The sequence below is a fragment of the Neopsephotus bourkii genome, unplaced genomic scaffold (genome assembly GCF_033783945.1).
Source record: "Neopsephotus bourkii isolate Nb327-2 ecotype Australia unplaced genomic scaffold, CSIRO-AGI_Nbou_v1 NB_1036, whole genome shotgun sequence".
In the NCBI taxonomy this organism is placed as follows: domain Eukaryota; kingdom Metazoa; phylum Chordata; class Aves; order Psittaciformes; family Psittacidae; genus Neopsephotus; species Neopsephotus bourkii.
In genome coordinates, this window is record NW_026901525.1 from 2,852,808 (window position 1) to 2,879,301 (window position 26,494).

General features: G+C 49.6%; 1 protein-coding gene across 1 annotated transcript in view; it reads left to right on the forward strand.

Moving 5' to 3' along the window:
- Positions 1 to 15,378: 15,378 nt before the first annotated feature.
- The window catches only part of GRIK3 (glutamate ionotropic receptor kainate type subunit 3), a 101,506-nt gene continuing 90,390 nt past the window's right edge, over positions 15,379 to 26,494 (forward strand). The window contains exon 1 of the mRNA XM_061360769.1: positions 15,379 to 15,878. Within this exon, the coding sequence (XP_061216753.1) occupies positions 15,764 to 15,878 (115 nt within the window). The 5' untranslated portion in view covers positions 15,379 to 15,763. The remainder of the gene's footprint in view (positions 15,879 to 26,494) is intronic.

The following is a 26,494-nucleotide window of genomic DNA, read 5'->3' on the forward strand; positions in this document are numbered from 1 at the left end:
CAGTACCAACAGAAAGGAGGATGAACAGAGAGGATGAGGCTGCAGTGGGTTGCTCTGGGAGAGGCTGTGCATGGGCAAGGGGACAAGAGGATGCTCTTAGCTGGGGTGTGATCACCCCTGAAAGCTGGTTTTGCTTAGCTTTGAACTGTGAAGGTTCATTGCCCTCCCAGGGAAGAGCTTCTGCCTAAGAGCTCATCTCAATCCCCCCTCTGGCAGGTTCAAGCCATTCCCTTTGTCCTGTCCCTACAGGGCCTTGTCCAAAGCCCCTCTCCAGGTTTCTTGTCAGTCCCTTTAAGTGTTGGAAAGCTGCAGTTAAGCTTTGGTAATGTCTGTGTGGAAGTCAATTCGCATTAAGCATGAATAAATAGAAAGTTTCAGGTAAAGAACAAGCAAGAACCATGAAGCTGGACTGCAGCTCTGCTCCCCAGCTTGGGAATGCTGCAGAATAGGCAGCAGGACAACTGCATGCACTGTTCGCCACATACATGGCTCTGCTGAGGCATCTGCACCCATGGACCACAGCAAGAGGTCAAGCCCACCGCATCCACACAGATCCAACCATGAGCAGCACAACAGAGGCTAAAGACACTCCAAAAGTCAAAGTGAAGCTTGGAGCCAGGAGGAGCTTTCCACACAGAGCTCTGCAGCATCATCTCTGCGTAAGGAGAAGCAAAATGGTTAATGCTGGGAAGGAAAAATGATCCTGCTTTTGCTTTTATCTAATCTTAGCTGGACACAGCAGATTATGCAGAGTACCAAGGAAAGCAGCATAAGCAAGATCCTTTGGTACTTGAAATTATCCACATTATCTTAAAAATAAATCATGCCTCTTGCCCCTTTGAAGTTCTGTCACTATTTTTAATCATGGAGCTGGGGCTTGGCTTTTTAGGTGAATTCATCAGTAATTTATGCTAATAGATTTCTGTGCTAATGCTGCATGTGTATCTCTGGATCTGTTTAGATGCCAGGGCTGTGATAACCACAGGAGCAACAGAACAGATACAAGCCCCTACCACAGCAAGTGGTGCTGTGATGGGGCTCAAGCTGCAGGTATGAGTCCTTCCATCCAATATGTTCTTCCCAGAGCCAAGAACATCACTAAAGCGTTTGGAAAACCTAGAGATCATTCTTTTCTTCACAACAGGTCTACAGAAGAGCATGTGAAAGGGAACCAGCCCCATGCAGCCAAGGGACTTGGCTGTTCTTCAGTGAGCCAACTTGCTGTACCAAAGCCTCCAGCAGCCGCTGCCACATCACACTTACAGCCTCCCATAACACCAGCACTGCTTTGCTTTCCTTTTTACTGACATATAAACCAGCTCCCCGTGAAGTGTATTAAAGCTATAGTGCTGCAAGAATGTTTCACCAAAGCAGCAGTCTCCCCATTAACTGGAGAAGGCTTTGCAAGGTCTTTGCAAATCACCCCCCATCTCCACTCTCCCTTGCTAAGCCCTGCTGGAGCCATTTCCCAAGAGACTGTGCAAGCATCTGGTTCCATCAATTCAGGAAAATTACTATGCATTTTGTAGAGTTCCATTTGTTCAAAGAAGTAATTTCAGTAGAGATCAAAGTGAGGAATTGCTTCCATGGTCAGGGACTCGGTGCCCTGGTAACAAGCACATCTTCAGGTACCCAGAGCATCCCCAAGGCAGAGCCTTGCTTGTCCCACCTGCCTTCTCCTAAGAGCAGGCACTAAAAATTCACAGTGAACCAGTTTAATGTAGAATAATGTGAAATGAATCCCCCTGGAGTCTCTCACCTGTGAAGGGTGATTACATCTCTTTCACATAAGAAGGACCTTAAGTAACACTAGGTCTGGCAGGCTTCACTTGTGGGCTTGAGGAGGAAGAATAGATGTGTAACCTTTATGGATGAGGGATTATGTGTTTTTTATCTAGCAATTGAAGAATGGAAAAAGCAAGTAGATCTGTTGGGAAGAAAACATGGGAAATTAATCCCACAAGTGGAAGCAGCAACGTGGCTGCTTGGTACCAGGGAGGGGAAAGCCCAGTGCACATGGAAGCCCCCAGCAAAAAAACTTCTCCTGCACAAGTCTTCATGGAGAAACCCCCCCATGCCCCACACACAGAGGGTCAGATGTCATGTGAAGCCCACCACATCTGCATGTCAAGACAGTGCTCAAGTGGCCCAGGTCCCTTCAACCGAACCAGGATGCGATTCTATGACTCATCTCTCGCAATGCAGAGAGCAGCGCAGAGGCACTGGTCCAGAACTGCACACTGCAGGGAAGGTGTCCTGGATTGCCAGCTGATGATGACTAACAAACCCCCTTGAAGCCAACACCTACAGAAACATGGTTCTGCTTGAAATAAGGCTGTTTTCCTCTAAAAGTATCCTTTAGGAACAATACATCTGAGCTAGGGAGCACTCTGTTTGCAAATACAGGCCTAATATTTCACAACTGAAAGGTTTAATGATGGGATCTTCACTGCAGAGGAAGGACAGTGAGGAGGAGCTGTTGATAATCCAAATGCTTGGCAGAGGAGCCAAAATGAATTGGGAAGCTGGTAGTAGTGCTATCTGCATACCTGCCAAAAATCAGTCATCTCTGCCCTATAGGATCCATATTAGACTCTGGATTTAGTTCAGAATCTGTGAAATACCCAATTTTAATGGAGCTTGTGCCATTTGGCATAAAATTCCCCCAAGTTTTAGCTCAGTTCCCATGCCTCCCAACCTCTCCTATCATAACAAAGAAGCGGGAAGGGACAAAACCAACATTAATAAATCCCAAATTAAAATCAAATATCAAATTCCACTCAAATCTGCTGAAAAGGAAAGAAAATCAATCCCAGCCCATTCGCAGTTCTTTAAGGCAGCTTATATTGTTTCTAACGAAACAAAAATCAATAAGAAATGCTTCTTATGGTTCATTTTTTAAAGCTCAATACCAGCCATGCAATTTGGTTGACGATTATGACTGATCCATTATGTCATCCAGCCCTTTTGCTGCTGCTGCCCAGCTCACCAGCGCCTGCAATCATGTGTTATTGCTTGCAGGTACATCTTTAAATATTGGTTTGCTTTCCACTTTTCCACAATGATCATTGAGAAAGAAATGGGATTTGCTAATCAATCCCATTGACTTGAAAGCAACAGTTATTAATGCCTTCAGTTTGCTGGTGGCTTCTAAACTTTTCTGATCCATTAGTTATGAGCCCCCATTGACTGAAAACACACATCCTCCCGCATTGTCTTTTCAAGGGAAAAAACAAAGAGCTCTTTGCAGTCACTCGGCCCCAGGAGGCCGGCGTGGTTTTAAAACCAGCACGAGATGATAATGTAATTTCACTACAATAACTTCCTTTGTGACAAAGCTATTTTTGAAGCTTTTTCATTAAAGAGGGCTTCGCTCTATTTCCAAATCACGCATCTTTCATCTCCTGCTCGTGGGTTCCTGGATCTATTCGCTCCCATCTTTAGATGCTGGGCTCCACAGCTCCACAAACACAGGCAACTTCTCAGCTCTGTCAGGCTTCCAAAGCTGAAGGAGCTTTGGTTGCCCCAGGTGTCCGCAAGTTATCCTTTGGGCCATGTCTTGGTGGCCCCCAGGCCATGCATCCAAACTGCCCTCAACACTGGGAATTAGGGGTTGTCTCACCAGCAGGGTGGCACTGGGGGACTCTGTAGCCAGCCCAATGGCAGCAGAGGCCACTCCATGCTTTCTATCAAGGGACTTTTTACTTTCAAACACAGATATGGCTCCTCAATGCCAACATCCTCCACTGCCCCCATCCACCTCAGACAACAGGAAAGCTAAAATAGACTAGATTGGGAACACCACTTAACACATCACCACTGAAAAACCCTCAGTGAGTGCAGTACTGGTTCTGTCCCTGGTCAGACAGGTTTGGCTGCATCAGATGAAGAGGGAGAGAGAGAAACCCCCTCCTCATTCAGAGAGCATGAATTAGGTGCCTGTCACTGGTAAAGATGCTTCTCCTGTCAACTTGCCCCAGTTACACAACACTGGTTTTATTCCCACCCCCCCTTACAGGAAAATTACATTCAAGTGGAAGTATACATATTCATAAAGGCACTCTTAATCAGCAGAGCCACTGGAGAGACCCAGCCAGTCTGTGCTCTGAAGGAGGTCATAGCAACTGCCACAGTATCTCTTCAAACCCATTTAACATGCAATAAACCTCAGGAAAGAAAAAAAGTGGAAATATATCTAATTTGAAAATCACATTGGCTGGGTTCAAGTCTGCAAAGCATTTAAGCATGTTCTTAACTTGCAGCTAATGAATCAACTTATTGAAGTCAAAAGATACTTGAAGATCAAATCTGAAGTGCTCAGCATCTCGCAAGATCAAACCCCACAAGGGGTCACATTGGTCACAGCAGCTCCGACAGATGCTGATGGAAATCACACAAGCAGAGGGGACATTCCCCCCTCCCAGTCACTACAACCAACAGGCTCAAAACTCACCCTGGGCTAATTAAAACAGGAAAATTAAGTCTCCAAATTACAAACTTCACCATTTTCAGTGCAACTTACAAATACTGAAAGTGATCATTTAGTGATGAAAAATCACTTTTTAATTCCCTGGCAGTCAGATGCTCTAAATATATCTAACCCTGCCAGGGAAACCTTATGCTTGGGGCCAGTCTAACATCAGCTGCTTTTCCTTTCAGCTGAAGTTATTCATAAAGATGTCCTATTGATCCCAAGAGGATCATTCATTCTCCCCCCAAAGCGACCTTGCTGATGTTAATGGAGGGCATATGGCATTTGGGCAGCATGTGTGGAAGGGAAATTCACACCCAGATCCCAGTACCTTAGCACTGTGCCCATCCCCATAGTACCAAGAGCCAGGGTGATGGTTCCCTTCTATTCCTGACGATGTGCCACACACGAGGCTGGAACTAGATGAGCTTTAAGGTCCCTTCCAACCCAAACCAGTCTAGGATTCTATGAGATTACTTCAAGTTACAGGAAACACAAAAGATCCCCCACTGCAGCAGGACACAGAAAATCAGGATTGAAGGGAGGGAGAACAGGGATGCTGCATTACAAGGCTTCTTGCCAGCAGCCAAGAGATGGACCCTGAATCCAACTAGCCCTCTGCTCTTTGGTGGGGAGCCAACCTCATACAGGAGCAGCCTGTCTGTCCATCATGCTGGTCTGCGACCTGCCCTGCACCTCCTCATCTTTAGGAAAGCAAGTTAACCTTTTGGGAAAGGTGAAGTGAGAGCATCAGGGCTTTTTTTCCTTATTAAGGGCTTGTGATCTAGACCATGTGATGTGTGCACTCGATGGTGGGCTGGAGAAGGAGGAATGAGAGAGAGAAACTCCCTGAAGCCATTTTTCCTTTGTCTCCTTTGTGCTTTTGGAGCATCCTTGGGGATTGCCCTTCTCACAGAGGCTGGTTTGGAGGAAAAAGAGGGTGACACATTCTCCAGGAGGTTATTTACAAGTGCTCTTTCCTAGGGATCAATGTGTTGAGCCTGGTGAAGAATGATTTCAATTTTGCCTTTAAAACTGGATCAAACAATGCTGACAATGCAAACTTCCCTGCCATCCAGAGATTAAACGTGTGCTGCTGGTTTTAATAGGGGCCTGAGCGCAGTGCTTGCCAGCGGGCTCTCAGCACCACGCTCTGTCTTTTAGCAGGTTCCAAGAGCACGCTGCAAAAATAACCCATTTGCATCTGCATATTGCTCAGGATGCTTTTGATGCCTCAGTGCTGTGTCAGACCTGGGAGCAGCCCGCAGGACAGAACAGAAAGAGCATTCTTAAAGCTGGAAACACTGGGTGCAAAGACAGGACGAAGTTACAGCAGTCAAACTGGATTTAATTCCGGATCACTACAGGCTCTTCTGATGACCTTGAACAATTCACAGTGATGGAGGGCATGATGACAGTGCAAGGACCCAAGTGTGCAGTGTTTGAGTTCATAAAAGGTCTATATTCAAACATCCAGAGCAATTTATAGCAAGAGGTACTGTTGGCATACAGCATCTCCTGGGAAATGGCTGTCTAGCTGAGGCTGATCACCCTTGACTGCACCTAGAGCTGTTTACTCCCCAAGCCAGCAATTAAGCCCAGTGTCTCCCCACCCCTAAAACTCAGCTGTTAAAAGCCTACACGCAATCAGAGCAATAGGTTACTGCCGAAGTGAGTGACATCTCTTATCTAGAGCTGCACCTGGGTCTCCAAGGCCCACTTTCCAAGCAGTGTAATGCAAGTTTTCCTCTTCACCCCCAAATGCCTACAGCATTTCCCTCTTTCACCCAGGAGGTGTCAGCTTCAGTTTGGTACCTACTTGATGGGGGCCTCCCCTCACTGCCCTGCTCCTGGCTGGAAGGACCAAGAGCACCTCTTCCACCCCAACCAAGGTTCATGCTCATTCCCAAGTCCCTTTTCATCCCCTTCACAGTTAGCAGTTGTGCTGCTCTCTCTTTGCTCACTCGTCATTTAGCCTCTGAATTGCAAAGCATTATTAAACTTGTCCTTAGCCACTTCAGAGTGGCAGGCAGGGCTGCCACGCTCCGCCAGCAGTCCATTTATTAGTCAGCTCTGCGAGACTTTAATCTACTTAGAGAGTTTTTACTCGTTTTTTATAATATAATTCATAAATGGGTATCTTCAGATTTAATCTCTCATCAAACTGCTCCTCACTTGATCTTTAAACTGTTAACATGAGGGTATTAATTGCATCTCTCCGGGCCGCATCCTCCTGCAGCGAGCATCTGAGCCCAGCGGGCACCGGGAGGGCAGAGCTGGAATGTTTCACTCTCGCCCACTTTCAGGCTGTATCTTACTGAACGTATGGAATTATTATAGGAGATTTTGTGATTGCTTTCTCAGAGAGATATATATTCAATTCCAATCAAAGGACCTGACTTCCCTGGTACCTTAGGTATGTCAGACTGATTTAATGTGATTTTTGGCCTTTTTTATCAAAACTCACAGGGTTCAGCATACAGTCGGGTCCCACATCTTGGGACAAGGGCATCACTACAGCGGGGAGAGTCCTATATGCTCTATAGCAAGGCACTTCAAACATTAAATGTTGACTGAACACGGCTCTGGGTTTTCCTTCACATTGGAAAAAAGCAAAGGAAATTGTGGAAACAAACTATAGAGAAAAGATCCTTATTTTTCCCAGGGATTTTTGCCACCGGGTTTCAACATGCAAGTCATGTTCCCACCGCAAAGTGGAAGGCCACAGAGAGCACAGATACAATCGCGTGAAGATTTTGCATGTGCTGTTTAAAATAAAGCTGCCATCAGCTCTGTTTTACTTGTACTAAGACCTGCTTAAAAACATTATCCTTCCATCTCATCAGCAAGCAGAAATGATGCACACAAATAGCAGTGAAGATACTTAACCAGCATGTTTCAGGTTCGAATTTAGAGCTATGAGAACGAAGTAAGTGCTGTACAAGGCAGCTCCTCGGCTGTGCTGGGCTCAGAGCAAAGGACCAGGCATCCCCAGCATGAAGATAACCAAAAATTCACAATGGGATTGTGGCTTCCTTCTTCCCCATCTGCATTTGGAGCCCTGTTTGATGAACTGGGGGTAAGACCCAAAGCAGCAAGTGGTCCCCACAAGATGCTGCAGGCGAGTCCCTCTGTGCTGTGCCAAGCAGGATGCACCCAACAGTTATCAGTGAATAGAGGAGATGCATTCTATAGACTCAATAATAGAAGCCCAGGTTTGAATGCGCACCTGGAACCCCTGGGTGAGCTTTGAGCCCTGCATCTGCTGAGTAGCCAAAGAAAACCTCTGACAATGGCTTCCAAAGAAACACACTGAGCACAGCCTAAGGCACATCAGCTTCCACATCTCCTCTATGGCAGCCACTGCTGGAGGGAAAGGTGGTGCCTCCTGCCAGCCAGACACCAGCAGAGCCACCCCAGTATCACATCCATCACCAGTGAGGGACATGGAAGTACTGAGAACAGCAGAGAGCAGCTTACAAAGTCTTATTTCAAAACCTATTTTGTTTTCTGCCTTTCGAAACTCGTTCTCTCTGTTTTCCTAACACCTTTAAAACACCAAATAAACGTCAGATTTTAGAAAAAGATAATGAAAACCAGCATTTCCCTCTTCCTGTGAATAGGGAAGCCTCCCACACTCCCCTTTCAAGCCACAAATACAGCATGCTGCACAACCCCCTTCCAGCAGGATAAAACATGAAGCCATTCATTGCTTGCTAAGCTGAAAAGTGCCAAAATTAACCCTGTGTCCAGGCACCAACAGCCATGAATAACAAGTATTTGACTGGTGTAACAGCCTGGGTTAGCACTGGCTTGAAAAGGAGCCTCACATCAGCTTAGAACAGGCACAGTGGAAATCCATGCTGCAGAGCTGGGCACACTGAGGTTCACCCCACAGCTCATGGTCCAAGGCAGGAGGCAAGTGCTGGTGGCAGCAGCTGATGGAGAGGTTTTCCCTCTCTGCTCTCATGAATTCCTAATTCATTATCCATGCAGACAGTGGGGAAAGTGTGTTCTGCAAACACTGCAAAACCAGGGTTTAAGCTGAAACTGTATGGAAATGGTGGGGGGGCCCCAGTAACAATGCACAGTTCAGACATGCAGGTACCAGGTCCCAGACCCCCAAGTCTCCTTGGAGGAGGAGGTGGCATCTCCTCCTTCCTTCTCCCACCCCTCTGCTCTCATGCACCCCTTCCCCAAACCAAGATCACACAGCAGCTCCAGACCAGGACATTTCCCCCCCACAGGCATGTATTTTTTGCCTCCACATAACACACCTCAGCATGGTCGGTGCCTGCTGCTATGGGAAAGCCGTTTGCTTCCCAAGGAGCCTCCTTATCCCGGGTACATCAGGTCTTCCCCTGGCAAGCAATGCCCGATTGTGCCTTGCTTTATTCTGAGCAGATCCAGCCTCAGTTTTCCCATTCACCCCACATTAAAACCTTCCCTGAACGTGCTGGAACAACCGAGATACTCGCAGTGAATTGGAAACAGGTCGAGTTCACCGGGGACTGGGAAGAGAACCGGCTGCAGCTGCCTAAATTAATTCCCAGCATAATTCCACTGAAGTCCGATTTTAACAGCGCTTGAAAGAACGTGCTCTTTCCTTGCCCTTTGCGTGCAGAGAGGAAAAAGAGAAAAGGTATTAACAACTCGGGCCAAATCGTTGCATGGGTAATTAGACATGTGGGTAGTAAAGTGCCCCGTGCACTCATGAGCTGGCGGGTGACCAACCTTCTGCTCAACCAGTTGGTGCTTGGATAGGAGGCAAACACAGAGACCCTTCCAAAGGGTTTCATACAATGGGCCGCACTCTGAAGCTGACAGGTTGGAAACGGGTCCCATGAGAACGTATCTGAAAGCCAAGGAGGGTACCAAGTTTTGCCATAAACTGGTTCCTTGTTAACGATAATTGCAAGCAGAGCCTAATTCTGCAGGCTTTAATTTTCTTGTCTGACTAAGCAGGCATAATTTACACCCATCAGTTGCAAATGGTTTCTCCCACCAATCCTAAAGATAATACTGGGGTTTTTTTCAATGTAAAAAAAGCACCTCTATTTCCTACCTCTGCAGAAAGAGGATGAAAACTACACGCAAGGGCTGTCTGACACAAATCTGTGTTTCCACTCGGCCTAGTTCAAAAGACTGAATTGCAGCACAGCAAAAGGAGTGCTTGATGGGGCTGACTGGCCAAAACAGCTTCTCCTGCCAGGGCATGAACATGTGGTGGGATAAAGATAATAATTTTAACTGGTCTTACTTGGTCATTTGTTCCCTGTTGCCCTTTTCAGCCTGTATGACACACTACAGCTGTACCAATTCACCCAGTGCTGTGTAAGCTGTAAGCAGCCAGGCATGTGTGGCTCTGTTCTGCACGCCCAAAGGGATGCTTCAACCTCTGGGCACTGAGTCAGCTCCAACCCTGCTCAACACCACCGCATCCCACCCAAAACGGATGGGCAGCTCCTCACGTTCTCCCACATTCCTGCTGCCTTGGGTGAGTCTGCTTCTGTGGATGCTGGGAAGTGCACAGCCTGGTAAGTACCAGCCCATCCAGGTTCAAAACCAAGATCACTTCAAAAGAAGTGGCTGATCAAAGGAGTCCCTGCCAGAGAGATGCTCAGCAAGGGTCCTGCTGTGCAGGGTTTGATGCAAGAGCTGGCGCAGATGCGGCCACCCCAGCATCAAGTGCTACAGGCAGGGTGGCTGAGCCACCTCCCACCACCTGAGGGTACCACACAGGACTGTTCCCCCATGGGTGAAAGCAACCAGGCCCCCAAGGGACAGGTATCCCGTATGACAGTGGTTGGGTGCTGCTGCTGGATTCCTGCTGAGCCTGCTGTGAGCAGGGAGGGACCCCCAGACAAGGCAAACTGTGATTAGTTTTAATCAGTTACAGCACAAAGGGGGAAATCTTGTTCTTTTCTCATTCAAAGTCTCCATCAGCCTTAGTTAAACCAGCTTCAGGCAGGAAGGTCTTGGAAACTTCTCTAATCATCACTGCTCTCCCTCTCCCAGCACTAGCACAGCCCTTGTCTTGTCCCCCAGGGTCTGGAAAGGGGACGGTGGAGGAAACCAGGGATGGAAGTACCACCTAGGGAAAGGAAGAGCCGGTTCCCATCTCATGCCAGCCTTGGGACAAACCTGCCCACCATGGCCAGCTTTGCCAGCAGAGACCTGCCAGGTCCCAGCCTCTCACTGCAAGGAGGGGGTTGTACAGGGGAATGAAGCAGATTTTTGACCAGTTCAGACACATGGGCCATGCACTGGGCTCTGATGAGAGCTTTCCCATGGTGCTGGCTGCCTGCGAACGTCCCTGTACAAGAACATGGGTGCAGCAGTTGGTACCAGCTCCCTTCTCGCTTTCACAGCTTCTGCAGAGCGTTTCTGCACTCGGGTTTGACAGGAGCTCGCGTTCCCCCAGTGCATTTGCTTGACTTTCACAATAACATATTCAGGAGAACTGGATGCATTTCAAACCAGCTATTACACCACAGTATGCTCCAACACAAATATATGCAGTGTAGTGCAGCAACAATTCTTCTAGGAGTGCTCCTCTGTAACACAGATTGCAGAACAAACACGTTCCCCCTGAGCCCCGATGCTACGTGAGCTTTCGGAGCAGCCCGCACCACAACACACACTGCCTTGCATAAAACCCTTCAGAGAGAAGGAAACTGCTGAAAAATTAACAAATGGGAACTCTCCAGACATTCAAATCCTGTATCCAGAAACAGGTACAACCATGTGGCAGGGAGGCTTCCATCACCTCCAAGGGCTGAGCATCACCATGGCGAAAGAAGCCCCTGCTCTGGCTGTAAGTGAAGCATGGGGAAACACAACACTTTTCCCATTACAGAGGAAACACTGAGTAGGAAGTGCAAGTTTTGCCTTCTTCCCCCCTCATAACAAGCAAAATGTAACATGAAATTGCAATAAGTCCATGGGAGGAAATGTGGTTTCTGGCTGTTTGCTTTTGAAAGAGCTCCTAGAGCATAGGTAGCACCATCACATCCCTGGTTATAGGCATAGGTATAGCATATAGGTAGCATAGGTATAACATATACTATAGGTACCACCATCACATCAGCAACCCTGGCTGCTTGCATGGAGTTAATACCAGCCCTATAACAGACCCAAACTCTTCAGAATGAAGCCAGCTTCTCCCAACCCATCCTAACACCACCCCCAGTGCTCCTGTATGATCATTTCAGAAGGAATCCTGACTGTATTTGCCATTTACACCAAGGAAAATCTACTGCGACATATGCAGAGCTGCAGCAGGAGTCAGAATTCAAACCAGAGTGTTCAAAGACGAGCAAGGAGAGAGGAAATAAGCGCAGGGTGAGACAGGGGTGGAAAGAAAGGAGGGATCCTTGTGAACGCTGCAGGTGTGAAGCAGAGGCTCAGCTGTATTTAGCAAGCCATCAATCTGGGTGTCAAAGCGAAGGGCTAGCTGGGCCTGTTTCAGTAGAGGGCACTCAAGGCCCAGAAATCTGCATTTGCCAGCCCCGTATATTTACTCTCTGGTATTTTAGGAGACAACTCCAGCACATGAATCCCGGTAATGTGAGCACTGGGCCTCATAACTCACCTCGATTGTAGTTATATTACACCTGATGCGTATAAATCTAAACAAACCGCGTGTGGATGTAGCTAATTCCAAAGAACCGGTTTAGACACCATTAAAAAAAATAAAGAGAAGCCTCTTTTTCTTCATTAGGATGGAAAAATGCCATTGCTACAGAAACACTCGTGCCTCTTTCTGCAAGGTTCGTACTTCCGCTGCTGCTCTGAAGCATGAATCTCACTTGACACCGTCCTTCATCATTCAGCGGTTTTTCCCCAGATATTAATAACTTCAACCTTTTTTCCCACTTCTGCAAGCATTTCCCTTACATACTCAAGAAGAAAAGTCTAACATCTATAGCCTTTAGAGCACCCATAAATCTACAGCTTTATTAGCAGGCAATAGAATAGACATTTTTATGCATATAAAACCCTATAAAATGTACACAATTATCAGAGCCCTGCCTAATAAACAGAGCTCTGAATACCACACGTAGCCACTGGAAAAATACACAGCCTGAAAATCCAACACATCCAAATATCCTCACAACAAACCAGGAGCAGCCAAATGACTTCTCCTGGATGGCACACCACCTTCACAAGCTCCAAACACAGCAGAGCATCCACACTCATTGATACCCTATGAAGTGATGAATTACCACATTAAAGCTATTTCATAGCAGTTGTGAACTGGGCAACCCTCTTGTATCTTCAGCATCGCTGTACCGAGCTTAGAACACCAAAACCTTTCTGCTACCTGCAGTTGTCCTTCAGCAAAGCAACAAACACGGATTCTTTAGCATAATCCTAACTTACTCCAGTACAAACTCACCCCTCCCAAAGAGATTCCAGCACAACACCCCACTCAGAGCACTTACCCATGGGGAAGAACGGAGTTGGAGCTCTGGCTCTGCCTGGTGCTCTGCTAACCCTGCAACTGCGCCCTGGTTGTTTCCCCGGCACATTTTGTCCTTGCTATAATGATGTGCTAACAACCCTGATGGGCCACAGCTGATGCAGAGCTTGTCCTAATGGGTAAAGGTCATTGCCCTGGGGGGGGCGGGGGAGGGGGAAAATAACCTAAGGTAACCACAGGGCAACACCTAAGAGTAGCTTGAGAAAAAAGGAACCTCTTTTTTAAGGAACAGGATCCCCTTAGACAGTAGAAGGATGCTGCAGGAGAGAGGAGCATCCCTGAGCCACGTGGGAGGGATGGGGCTGGGGGACAGCATAGGAACTCAGGAGCTTGAGGAAGATCTGATGGGCTTCAGGTGCTCTGGTTCCTTTGGGAAGGAAAAGCCATGCAGAGCCTGAACAAGGAGATGTCTGGGGTCCCGGTGTTTGCTGCCCACTCTGCTGCCTCACTGCTGATAACGGATTACTCCTTTGCTGCCTTTCTGAACTGCACAGGCTGCCTCCTCTGACCTGTATACACAACAGGGCCCATTCCTGACCTCCATGCACCCATCAGACACTAATCAAATAAGAAATAAACTACATGTGCTGGTACTGCAGTGGGATCCAGAGGCTGAAGCCAAGGTTAGAGCCTTATTAGTGCCTGGTGCCAGCAGAAAGTCAAGAGGCAGCATCTTGACACTAATGAACCAACAGAATATATCACCCTAGCTACATCTTAATTTAAACAGCCCACAAATCTGAACCTCTTGTCCCCAGTAACTGAAAATGAAGCATCTTCTTTATATGTTCAAGTCTGTAAGGAGTAAAGAACAGTCACAAACAGAATATCTCTCTCCCCACCACCCATGAGCTTTGTTGAGCCTTCCTTTTTTTATTGTCAGGTGCAAAGATTCATCAGGTTGGGACATTTAATGCTATGAGAAGTTCACAGAACCAGCTGGCCTTCATATAAGCAGTTAGAATGAACATTTCTTCTATGGTCTTTTGCAAAATCTTGAGCTTTTTGACACCAGGAGGGATGAAAACACCCCTTAAGATGAGACACCTGTTTCTGTAACTGCCTCTGACACTGGTAAGATTTGCTGCTGGAGCCTCAGCCTGTCCACAATAAGCAGGAACAAAGATCTCAGAGACCAGACTTTGAAGATGCTGGGCAATGCTTTTGCCTCTTTGTCTTGACTCTTAGGAGGAAGAAAACGTTCCTCTGCCATGACACAACGCTGGGAGCCCAGGTCATGCTCAGGGGCACCTCCCCATTACCCCAAATGAAGCACCCAGGGACTTTTTATAGAATCATAGAATCCCAGCCTGGTTTGGGTTGAAGGGACCTTAAAGCTCCTCCAGCTCCAACCCCTGCCACAGCAGGGACCTCTTCCACTGGAGCAGCTTGCTCCAAGCCCCTGTGTCCAACCTGGCCTTGAGCACTGCCAGGGATGGGGCAGCCACAGCTTCTCTGGGCACCCTGTGCCAGTGCCTCAGCACCCTCACAGGGAAGAGCTTCTGCCTAAGAGCTCAGCTCAGTCTGCCTCCTTGTTTGAGTTTTAGATGGAGAATGGTTTGCACATCCCCTCCTCCTGTTCATACGCTCAGGCTGATGGGGCTGGGATGGGTCACACAGGAGGCCACTGGCTTCTGTCACAGCCCAGAGCTGCCCACATTGCCCCTCACTGCTGGGAAAGCAATGGACAGGGAGAACTGGAAAGATGAACAGATACGGAGTAATAGAATGTTTGTAAGAAAATGAGAGGTGTGCTCCTCAGAGGTTGCAGGCGATGCGCTCAGCAGACAGCTAGCAAAGGGGGAGACTGGAAATGATGAAATAGGTCAAATTATTTAAATGAGGAAAAATAAATTCTCCCCAGCCTAGCCCAGCGGGCTGACAAAGCAGCCAACTTATCTGCCGCTTGCGCAGCCCTTTGTCTCTGTCACCGAGGTCATTAAACTCCCGGCTGCCGACCCCAGCCTGGCCGCCCGCTCACTGCTCCTCGCTACCCGGAATAGCCGGGCCCGGCCCGAGCGATGCTGCCCCGCCTCGCCCGACGCCAACCACGGGGGCCATAGGGGACCCCGGACACCCAGGGATCCGCGGCACAGAGGGACCCCGGAGCTGCCGCTCCCCCGGTGTCCCCCCAGCCCGCGGGCCCCGGCAGCCTCCTGCCCTCTCCCCGGGGGAGCGGGCGGGCACCGGTACATCGGTGCCGGGGTGCGTGTCGGTGTGTGTGTGTCAGTGCGTGTCAGTGTGTGTCAGTGTGTGTCAGGGTGTGTGTCAGTGTGCGTGTGTCAGGGTGCGTGTCAGTGTGTGTCAGTGCGTGTCAGTGTGTGTCAGTGTGTGTCTCAGTGTGTGTCAGGGTGTGTGTCAGTGTGCGTGTCAGTGTGTGTCAGTGTGTGTCAGGGTGTGTGTCAGGGTGTGTGTCAGTGTGTGTCAGTGTGTGTCAGGGTGTGTGTGTGCACGCTCCACTCCGGGGCTTTGCGAGAGCCGCGCGCATCAGTGGTAGGAGGGGACAGAGCCGCTCCTCGGGCGCACCGGCAGCCCCGGCTCCGCAGGTGCCGCCCGACCGGCACCGGTACCGGCACGGCTCGGCTCGGCTCGGAGTGGAAGGGAACGGAACGGCACGGAACGGCACGGAGAGGCAAGGCTCGGAGCGGCTGCCGCGGGACGGGCCGTCGCGGCCGCACTAAGATGTGCCATGAGCGGTCCGGGCTCGGCGCCGATCGGTCGCTCCGCCTGAGCCCCGGGCAGCAGCCGCCCGCTCCCCCGCTGCCCCTGGGGCCGTAGGGCCGCGCCGGCCCGCGCCCTCCCCAACGATGCCCCATCTCTGGCCGGTTCTCCGCGGCGTGCTCTGGGAATACTGGGCAGCGCTCCTGGTCGGCGGCCTCTGTGGCCAGGGCTCGCACGGGATGCCGCATGTCATCCGGATAGGTAAGGCCGCCTCTCCCCGCGTCGGGGCGAAGTTCAGGGCTCAGGGACGGGGCGGGGGATGCGCTGCCCGCGGGCGCGGAGAGGCGAGGGGCCGCGTCCCGGGCACGGGGATGCAGGAGCCCAGGGTGGATGATCGCACGGAGTGACCGGGGTGCTGGGCACCGCGCGAACAGGGAGGGGACGATGAACCCGGAGAGGGGGGATGCTGTGCGCCTGGAGAAGGGGGATGCTCTCCTCCGGAGAGGGTGTGTGCTGAGCCCCTGGAAATGGGTGATGCTGAGCCCCCAGAGCGGGGAGATTCTTAGTCCCTGGAGGAGGAGGATGCTGAGCCCCTGGAGAAGGGGGATGCTGAGCCCCTGGAGTGGGGGAATGCTTAGCCCTGGAGAAGGGAGATGCTGAGCCCCGAAGAAAGGGGATACTGAGTCCCTGGTGCAGGGGGATGCTGAGCCCCAGAGTGGGGGAATGTTGAGCCCGAGGAGGAAGGCTGCGGTGCCCTATGCAAGGAGAGGTGCTATGCCAGCACAAGGAGGGGTGCTGTGCCACTGCAAGGAGAGGTGTTGTGCTTACTGCAATAGGAATGCAGTGCAGAGGTGTTCTGACCCAGGGCCAGATGTGCCCAGCACAGGGAGCTGATAGCTTGGGGGGCCTGGAGGATGGAGGCGGGCTGCCTGTGCCGCAGCGGCTGCTGAGGGCCAGGCGTGTTTTGTTAAACTGCTGAGGTTCTGGGGAAAATTAATCTTTAATAATGTTACATAAAGTAATTGCACAGAGAACAGCTCGGGAAGGAGCCCTCGATCAGCCTTTTTCCTAATTAAACGAGATTCTTGTTTTCAGCATGTCATGTAAGGAACGGCACTGATTTTCTGTTACATCCCATGTCCTTTGCCATCGGCACACATTGCAAGGGATTTGCTGTCTGCCCAGGGAAAATGACAAGGACAGGGTTAGCTGTCCTTTTAGGGACCAAATTCTAACCCAGAGAAACTAGTGCAAACTGAATAGACTGGTGAATATTTTAAAGTGGAAAAAATGGGTCTTATTTATCCCAGTGCAACTGCACAGCAGCAATGTGAAAACCAGTAACAGCCAAATGCTAAGTCCTGGGGGACAGCCGCTTTCTGAAGTGAAACACTGTCACCTCCAGAATGGTTTTGAGTGACTGCATGGCCCAGAAAGTCTCATGGACAAGGGCTTGATTCCTGCGGGGTGAGCACCTGGACTGGTGTGAAAGAGGTGCTCCAGGCAGGTCCTGTGCGTGTCGCAGTGCCAGGACTGCTGGTGGAAACGGTTGATGGACCTGCCTCTGGGGCCTGGGGCCTGGGGCTGCTCAACTTTTATGAGAGATAGGCTGCTTGGTCAGCTCAGCCGCAGCCTGGACCAGCTGGAAATGGTTCGTGTGACAGAAACCCACTCCCAGGAAAGCTCCCATTGCTGGCACACCAGTGCCAGCACAAGAGCAGGGAGGAGGCATCCAATTGTGCCGCGGCAGAGCCCCCCAGTCTATCATCACCACAGAGACCCCCACAGCGTTTCTCTTCCCAGTGGGTCCCAGGGCACCGATCCCCGTTGAGACCAGGGTGCTCGGTCACAGCTTGGGCGCTGGGCTTGCAGCTTGTACTGCTTTCAGCTTGGCAGCAGCAGGCCTGGTTCTGGTGGCTGGAGCCGGTGTGCTGCCAGGCTGATGCTCTGGAGGAGGCGTGCGAGGGGCTGCTGCTGCACAAGCTGATGCTGGCAGGGGTACGGGCTGAAGCCGCTAGTGCGGGTGGGTGCTGAGATCCCGGTGGGTACCAGTGTGGCCACGGGGGATGCTGAGGCCCAGGAGTACCCCCGTGGCTCTATGGAGGTGGTTAGTCTCAAGCCCAGGTGCCTCAGTTGTCCAGAAAATGGATTTTCTAGGCATGGCTTAAAGCAATTGCACAAAGAGAGCAGCTTTCAGTGCGGGCACCGCCGCCATCCCCACCGAGCCCCTTGGCTTTGCTGCAGCTCTGCTCCCTTCACCCAGCGCTCCCCGGCTCAGCTCAGAGCCACGGCAGGAGCAGGGCAGGGGCTGGTGCACGCAGGCAGAGGCAGGGGCAGAGGCAGCGATGCCGCCGCGGGAGCTCCGCTCTGCACCGCCTCTACCAGCGCCGCCGGAATGAATGCAGGAGCGGCTTCGGCTCCGTGCTATTGAAAGCCCTGGAATTGCCCCCCGTTCAGCACCGCTTTTAGCCTTTTTCTTCACCAGTAAAATAAGAAACCTAAAGATGAGCGAAAGGCTTTGAAGGGGCTGCAGGGAGATCCGTGTTTACCTTCGCTCTCCCTTAAAACTGGCATAATTCTGACCTCTTTTTCAGCCCACCGGAAAATTGCAGCTTTTCCCCTCTGCTTTAATTTGTGCAAAGCTGCCCTGGCTTTCAAGTCATTCTTTTAACATTAGGTTATGCCAAGAAGTAGAGAACACTTGAGTAAGTGTTGGTTTAGGACTGAAAATCAAACCAGAGAGAAAACAGGTGGACTTAGCAAAGCTCTCTCGTTTTCCTGTGTTAAAATAAATACAGGGAGAAGTACCTGAGAAAGGGAAGGAAAAGCTCAAAGCACTCTTTCTCTCCCAGTAAAATATAAATAGTTAATCCACGCATCTAAACACAGTCTATACATATAAACCTACAAGGAAAATCTGTGCCTCATTGATGGATTTTTTAGGAAGCAGGAGTTTGTATCTGAAGCTTATTCTATGGCCAGTTCTTATGGAATCTCTTCAATAGCTGTACCAGAAAACACGGTTCTGATCTGCAGCACACCCCAATGCTCAGTTCAGCTCCGAGGTACCCTGGTAGGCACACAGACCGCTGGAGCAGTGTGAGTAGAGCTGCTCCATGCTTACACCGCTGTGAGGGAGGCAGGTTGTGAGCCTGCCAGCCCTCACTGCAGGGGAGATCAGTGACATTGTACCTGTTATTAAGTGCTGCACCGAGCAGCAATATCATACCCCTCATATAGTAAGAGCAGTGAGTGCAGGTGATCAAGCTACCAAGCCTATTCCTCTAACCTTGCTCTTAGGTTAAAAAGCAGTAGTAGCACCCCTTCAAAGTGACAGACGAGAGCTTGATGCCATTTTGTCAAGCCTGATGGCACCAGCCCTACCAAAGCATTGCTGGATGACTGGAACCAGTGGAGCCAGCAGGACCGGCATTCCAGGGCAGCCCAGTTCCAAGCACCGGGCTCTGCTGGAGCATCACCCAAGACTCCTCAGAGTGATTATTTTGATGGATGATGCGTTAGCCTGTGCAGCTCAGACTGATGCCAACACTTTGAGATTAATAAGTAATTGTAAAGCCCAGCCCAGCCCGTGGGAGCCGTCAATCCGACTGCAGCACTTGCATTTGGTGATTAGCGGTGGGTTTGTAGTGCTGCTCAGGAGGTGACACCAAAACCTCACAGCCCCACTGATGATGCTCCCCATGGCCACTCAGTGAGGGGAGCAGCAAGTGCCTGCCATTGCCTCTGCCACCCCTCTGCTGACAGGCAGGGTCCCCAGCACTTGGGTCACCCCCAAACCCTGTCCTTCCCCTGCAGGAGGAGCGTGCTGAGCACGGGAGGGGTTGCATTCTGCTGTCTGCATTTTCAAAGGACTCACCTCCACCTCTGGGTCCTTTGCTTTTGTTCTGCCTTCTTTCAACTAGGGTTACATTCCCACTGAGGTTTGTGGCAATAATTACACCTCGAGCACGTTGAAGGTCCCATTCTCCCGTCACTGAAGTCACTGGAAGCAGGATGAGGCTCCAGTTAAGCTTTTAAACAAACAGTCCTCCGTGGAGGAATTTATGGGGTTTTATTGCTTGTAGTCTCTTTCTAAGCTGTGTTTGTGTAGAGGAGGGGTTAGGGCATCGATTGTGTGATTTGCAAGTAACACAGAACAGACAAACTGGAGCCTGTGTAGGGGAAAATGGCATTGATTATTGTATATAAATATATAGAAAACAAATTCTAATAATTCTCTTCCTCTGTGATTGGCTTTTCTGGCTCTTGCTGTGTCTGTTTGGACCTGGAGTTTGAAACCACCTTCCCCCACTTTGCAAATGAAGTTTTCTTTGTAACAATACAAAGGGAAAAGCAGGTTTGCCGAGGCTGAACAAGGCAGCAGTGCCCACAGGGCTGGGAGCTGCAGGGCTCCGGGTGCATGGCTGCAGGAAACAGAGCCTCCGGGAGGCAGCTCCAGTGGCTGATGCTCAATGCTCCGTTTGGCCGGTGTTCGTTGGGAAGGGGTGGCCGGATGGCCAGGCCTGGCTCTGCAGCCAGGGTCCATCGTTGGATGGAGTCTGAGGGGGACAGAGCTGCTTTTCTCACCCAGAAAACTGGCCAAGATTCACCTTTTTACCCTGTTTCCTCATGGTAATGTGCTGGACCACAAGGGCATTGATAGGTGTGTGGGTGCAGTGGCAGAGCCCAAGGCCTGGCTGTCACCCAGGGCAAAGCACTGAGGAATTCTTCCTTGTGGCCGACAGGCAATGGAACCTAAAGGGGTAGGAGCAGGCAGAAACTGAAGTGAGATTGAGACATTTCCCATCCCAGAAGCAAACCACTGCAGAGGAGCAGCCTGACGGCCCCTGAGAAGAGCCCGCAGGCTCCAGGAATATTCCCTGAGGGAATCCCAACTGCTGGCTGTGTGCTCCCGGTTTGGGTGTAAGCACACAGAAAGCAGAACTGGGTTTCCTTGGGCACCCTGCTGAGCATCAGGAGCAGGCTCAGATGGAGCCTGTGTGCTGAGGGTGTGAACCCACCAGCATCTCCCATGGGTGTCTGAATATGGATCCAGTCCCCAGATCTCCTGGGGTCAAGTCCACTGATGGGTAGCTTCAGGATTCTGGTTTCTGCACATTCACTGCTACAAGCAAAACCCTGTTTTTTCATTTGGTTTGGTTTCTCCTGCTTTTAAATCACTCTATTGCCTTTGTGGCTTCTCCTGCATTTCTGTGTGCATTCCATGCACCCGTTGCTCCAGCATTTAATGGCTGATAAAGTTATTTCAGGTCATGAGATGCTCTGTGTGCCAGATAACGTATTCCAGTAATTTCAGTGGGATAGAAGGGCGGCAGTGTAAATTGTTTGGTGGCAAATTCATTCTGAATACATTTGAATAACAATGTTAACTCTTTATCACAGAATAGTCTAATTATTTGATCTTGGCATCCTCTTGGGAACTCCATACAGGAAATTCAGATCAAACCACAAACTAGAGAAGAAAAATAGACTCTCATTCATCATAGGGCAGGAGTCCAGCCAAAATAAACAGACCTGCTTAGTGCTGGGCTGCACCAGCACAGGGACAGGGCTGGGATGTGGTAGATGGATGCTGAATTTGAGTGGGAAAGGAGCCGGTGTAGCCTCTGTGTGGATGTAGTCACCCTGCCCTGCACTGGGCACTGCTTGTGCTGCAATTCTGCTCCTGGCTCCATCACCAGCAGCTGCAAATCAGCACTGCCCCCACCTGAAACTTAATTCCTCCATCTCTGGATGGTTTTATTGATGGAATTGAACAGAGGTTGATATCATGAGCAGGTTTCTTTAAAGCCTTCATGCCTCTGTCAGGCACAGAACAACGCTAAAAGTGATTCAACCTCCAGCAAAGCCGAGTGTCTCCTGTCCTGGTAAACGAAATGCTCCTTTTGTACAGGTCAGCAGCATCACTAACTTAGCAATCCTACACGAAACGCAGGTTTCCTCCCTCTCGCCTGCTGCCGGTGTGATGCCCGCAGCTGTAGAGCATCAGCAGAGGGCACTGCGCCTCGCCATGCCCGGCTCTTCCCCGCCACCTTCCTCCCTCCAGCCCTGAACGCTGCTTTTTCCTATTAGCAATCATCCCTAATTTCTAAGCATCCGAGCTGCCAGAACAGCTACGATGCTGGAGCCTCTCATTGAGGCACAATATCAAATCAAACCCGACACTGCACAGTGTGTTTGTAGCAAGCATTAAGCCTCATAATCCAATGTACTGTGTTTCTCCACCGGTTACGCTGTGCAATCTCCCTTCCCACATTTTGGCTAGAGTTTTGATGTGGTGCTGTCTAGACTTCTTCTTTTCCCTTTGCATACTTAGAAGAGAGGCTGGCGAAGTCTCTGGGTAAGGCAGATAATGAGTTGAAAGCATCAGAACTCAATGGGTGAGAGGAGGCAAATATTGGAAAGGAGCTGAGGGCTGAACTTGAGGATAAAAACTGTGCTGTGGCAATGCTGCCAAAGGGCATGATGTGAAATGAGGAGTGCTGTGTCCCTCAGAGACACAACTAGTTCTGTCAGGCAGTGATTGTCTCACTTTGGGCTGATGGGATGCAGATGTGATGGGGCTTCGTGCATTACTGCTGCTCATGGCCAGTTAAACCCAGGCATAATGTGCTGGTATTTATCACAAATAATAAAGCCTAAAATAGATTCAGGTCCTTACCAAAAGCAAGAGCTCTTCAAGCAGGTGGAAGGCTCAGTTCACTGCCTTCTCTTTGTCACTGTTAACCCCTTGTGCTCTCACCTCCTGCCACCCCACACCTTCCTCTGACATTATTGCTTCATGTCCCAGTTTGCCCTATGAGACCCTCACCACGCTGAGTGTTACCGGTGTGCTCAGCAGCACCAGGCCTTGCACTTTAAATCACCCAGGAGAGTTTTTCTCCACCGTGTCTCATGTAGAAACCCCACCAATTATTTCACTATACGAGGCTGTTTTCTGTCACTGTGCACTGCTGGCAAATACTCCAACAACACAAACCCGTCTCGCTGGGGATGCAGGAAAGGAGGAAGGCAGAGAGGTGTGGGAAAGCTGGACAAGAGGAGCAGGGAAGAGGAATGTGCTGTGTAGCCTCAGGTATGAAGCACCAGCACTGGGAAAGAGGGTTCCCTTGGTGATCACAGAGTTTAAAATACAGAGATGAAGAGGATGCTGTGGGAGTAGTGGAATAAATCTGCCATGATGCTAATAGAGCAAAAGGAAGAGAGGAGGAAAAGGGAAATACAAGATGTCTGGCTTCTTGATTAAGGTCCCCTAAAGGGGGAAACTGCACGGTCTGGCATCAGGAACAGAGACTGCACAGGAGCTGCTCCCTTGAGCAGTCACTCTAGTGAAGCACAGGGTGCTGCACAACAGTCATAAACTAAAGATCTGGGCATAGGAGAATTTGGGAAAGGGGCTCTGGTTTTCACTCCCATTTACTCTTGTCTGTGGCTTTGGATTTGCAGGCAAAGGCTCTCCCAGGCAGCTCAAAGATGCCACAATACATTTTAGCAGCTCCTTGGTGTGAGATGGTTCACTTGGGTATCACACAGCAGGAAGCAATGGAGCCATCCTGCCCAGGCAATCCCACAGTGCAGGCAGTGGGAAGGGGCTCCTTCAGCTTGCATTGGCTCAGCCCTGCTGGGAACTGACACCCCAAAAATTCCCTCCCTTGCAGAGAAAGCCTCCAGGCTGCATTTTCTTCTTTGAAGTACAGCCTGGCCTTTTGCTCAAGTCACACTAAGCCTAAAGAGTAAACCAAGCTAAAGAGTATTTGCCCCTTGGATTAGTCTGAGTCAGAAACACATCCTTGGTCAGGAGAGGTTTTAAGCAGACAAATAAACCATCCAGTATCAAAGGAATAAAACACAACCACAGAACTGTTCTGAAGAACTCTTGAATTTGGGCCTCGCAGGTTGTCCATCCCTTAGGGATCCCCACTGAGGGGCATCTGGATACCCACGTACCGGCACTAAGCCCATTACAAAGGCTTTTGAGCCTGATTGATTTTAATTAGCTTTCCATACTTGACATCTGCAAACAGGGGCTTCAGGTGTGTTCATTAGTGCCACTGCAGCAGCTTAGCTTATAGCAGTGGTTCCTATAGCCAGTAAGGAATGGGAAGAATCCATCGACTGCTCTTACATAGGCCACTGGATACTCATTAGGCAGTAATGACATTTGATTGCTACAACATGTCCTTTGTTCCGATTAGGGGCTTAGAGGTGAGCAGGGCAGCTCTTTGAACTCCCCAGTACCCAGGTGAATAGGAACAGAAGCCGTTCTTAAAATAACAGAGCTGGGTCTGCACAATCCAAATCTGATTAAAGCTGTGGAAGTCTATGGTGAGAACCAGTGTGAGCGGTGGGCGGCTTTCCTCTACTTTAATGAATAGATGGCTGTCATCTCTTCCTTATCTCCCGGGATGAAACAGTAAATAAAATCTGGTGTCACCTACAAATTTAGCTGAGTTGCGGCTGCCTATTGGGACCGAAGTGTTAGACTTGTTGGTTACTTCTGCAGGGAAATCAAAGCACTCAGAAGGAAGCCACAGCAGGAGCTTGAAATCCCACCCCCTGTGAGACACAGCGCCTGCCTGGGCACTTGGGCAGCGGGAATCCTTCCCTGCCTGCAGCAGAGGTTGTATGTTAGAAACAGGGAGGGGTTTGTCCTGAATGGAGCAAGTGGCTATAGCAAGAGAAGGGGTTTTCCCATATGGACAGACCCAGCGGAGCTGCACGCACTGCACTGCCCTGGCAGCTCTGGATAGGATGCTGCTAAAACGGGGCTGCCAAAAGGGACTCGCTCTGCTGGGAAGCTGGACTTGAAGTTGTGGGTGAAGAATGATGTGTGTGTCTATTGCTATGGAGTTTGAAAGGAAAGATGCCTGTTTTCACTGCCACATAATATAAATACAGGTTTTATTTAAAGCAAACAGGTGCTGCTCAGTCTGCATCTCTGATTCACGCCTCACTGAAGATGAATTATTAATCTCTCATATTCTGCAAAAAGGTGGCCGGTATATATTTCCTAGCAAAAATTAGAGCAGATCAAGACCATCTCCTAAGGGTTTCTATAACGATTTGCATTTTTATATACATGCAAAGAGTTCTGACAGCATCACAGGGCTGCTGCTGTTTGGGTCTGGGTCCACTGTGCTGGAGAAGGAAAGACAAACCATCCTTAAAGAGCATAGTATCACCTACTCCCTCATTGCCATCCTTGCCTTGTACCTCTTGGGCTTTTCCCAAAATATGGGAATGTCCAGAGAATTCCTGTATTGGCTCTCTGGGGCAGTGTCACACCTGTAGGATGCAAACATCTTGCAGCAGTTTTCAATCACTGCCAACACATGACTTGGAGCAGTTGTTCTGTTTTCTGCATCGAGACTCACAATGGGAACATTATGGCACCAGAATGTGACCTGGCGACTTGTAGAACAGACCCAGCCTGGCAGGATCATTGTCATAACTTGCAGGAATACTTGTATTCTTTCCTGCAGACTCCTGTTACAGGAAGTTTATCACAGGCAATTTCAAACGCTTTTCCCTAGAGGAAGCATCCATGCATTAGGTATTTTCTTGCTAAGGCATGTCTGTTAGCTTAGCTTCTGCTGTTCTTATTAATACTGCTATAAGGCATTTCAATGACATGCTTTGCCTGAGTTTTTTAAAAGCCTCTGACTTACCCAGCTCCTGTGCCTTCCTTTAGGAAGCAGAAGTAAAGTCACTACTGAGAAAGAACCATGAGACAAACCAGCAAACCTGCTGGCCACATCCCCAGGGGGGCACAGAGGTGGATGTTTTCTCCAAATCCCAGACACTCCATTTTTCATTTGGATTTCCCTTTGTTCTCCTTTTTTACTCCTATTCTTGTGATGTTCCCTCTGCTCTCAGTGCAGGGCTTCTCCCCTCTGTAAGCTGACAGTGATGCTCCCCGGTCCCAAGCCCTGTACAGGGCAGGCTGCAGTCACACTGCATCCTCTATGCTGGCACCCCTCTCCCCTGCAGCTCCCCCCTGCTGTGGTGGGTCACCACTGGGGTGTTCCATCCCCTCTGGTTATCAGTTGGGGATTCCTGGGTGGCAGCTCCGGGTGCTCCAGTCACCTCCACAGGAACACCCGGAGCAGCCTCACAAGCAAGGGTCATTCCTAGCGAGCTTTGGGAAGGAAAACCATCCATTTAGCACTGCAGAACTCCGAGAGCTCGTTCTTTCATTGGATGTGATGCGAAAGGTGCATCGTGATTAACCTTAAAGGTAGAAGCTTTTTCTTTGCCTGTATGAGATAGATGGATAATATTTTCTCTTTCTTTTTAAACACTGGATTCTTAGTGCAGACAGTGATTTATTGAATAATCAATTTCCTTATCTATGTAATACGTTAAAGCAATCTATCAATGCCAGATAATCAATCCAGTTTGGGATTTTAGGTGTCTAAGAGTGTACGTATGGGTACTTGTATATTTGGTTTTCCTCCTGTGTTGTTGACAGGCCAAATAACGTCTCCCTTTCTGTGCTCCTTTTTCAGTGACTTTTGTTTATGGTGTGTAAAAGAAACCCCCGACATTATATTACACCTTGTAAGTTTTACGGTACTTGAGAGGTTTATGTGGTATGAATGTAAAGGGCAATGCAATAATGCAAAGGGCAGCGAGACATTTCTAAGCACAGAAGGATACACACAGAGCTGCAGAGATAAATCTGGGTGGATAATCATCCCACAGTGTCTCCTATTTACGAGAGGAAGAAGACAGGCGCTGCAAATCATGCCTCGGGACACTTTTGTCCTGGTCTCTGGCTCTGCTTTGTGTTATGGGCTGCTTAAACTGTTGTTAATCTTAACCTGGGATCTGTGCCCTGGTGCACTGCTCGTCCT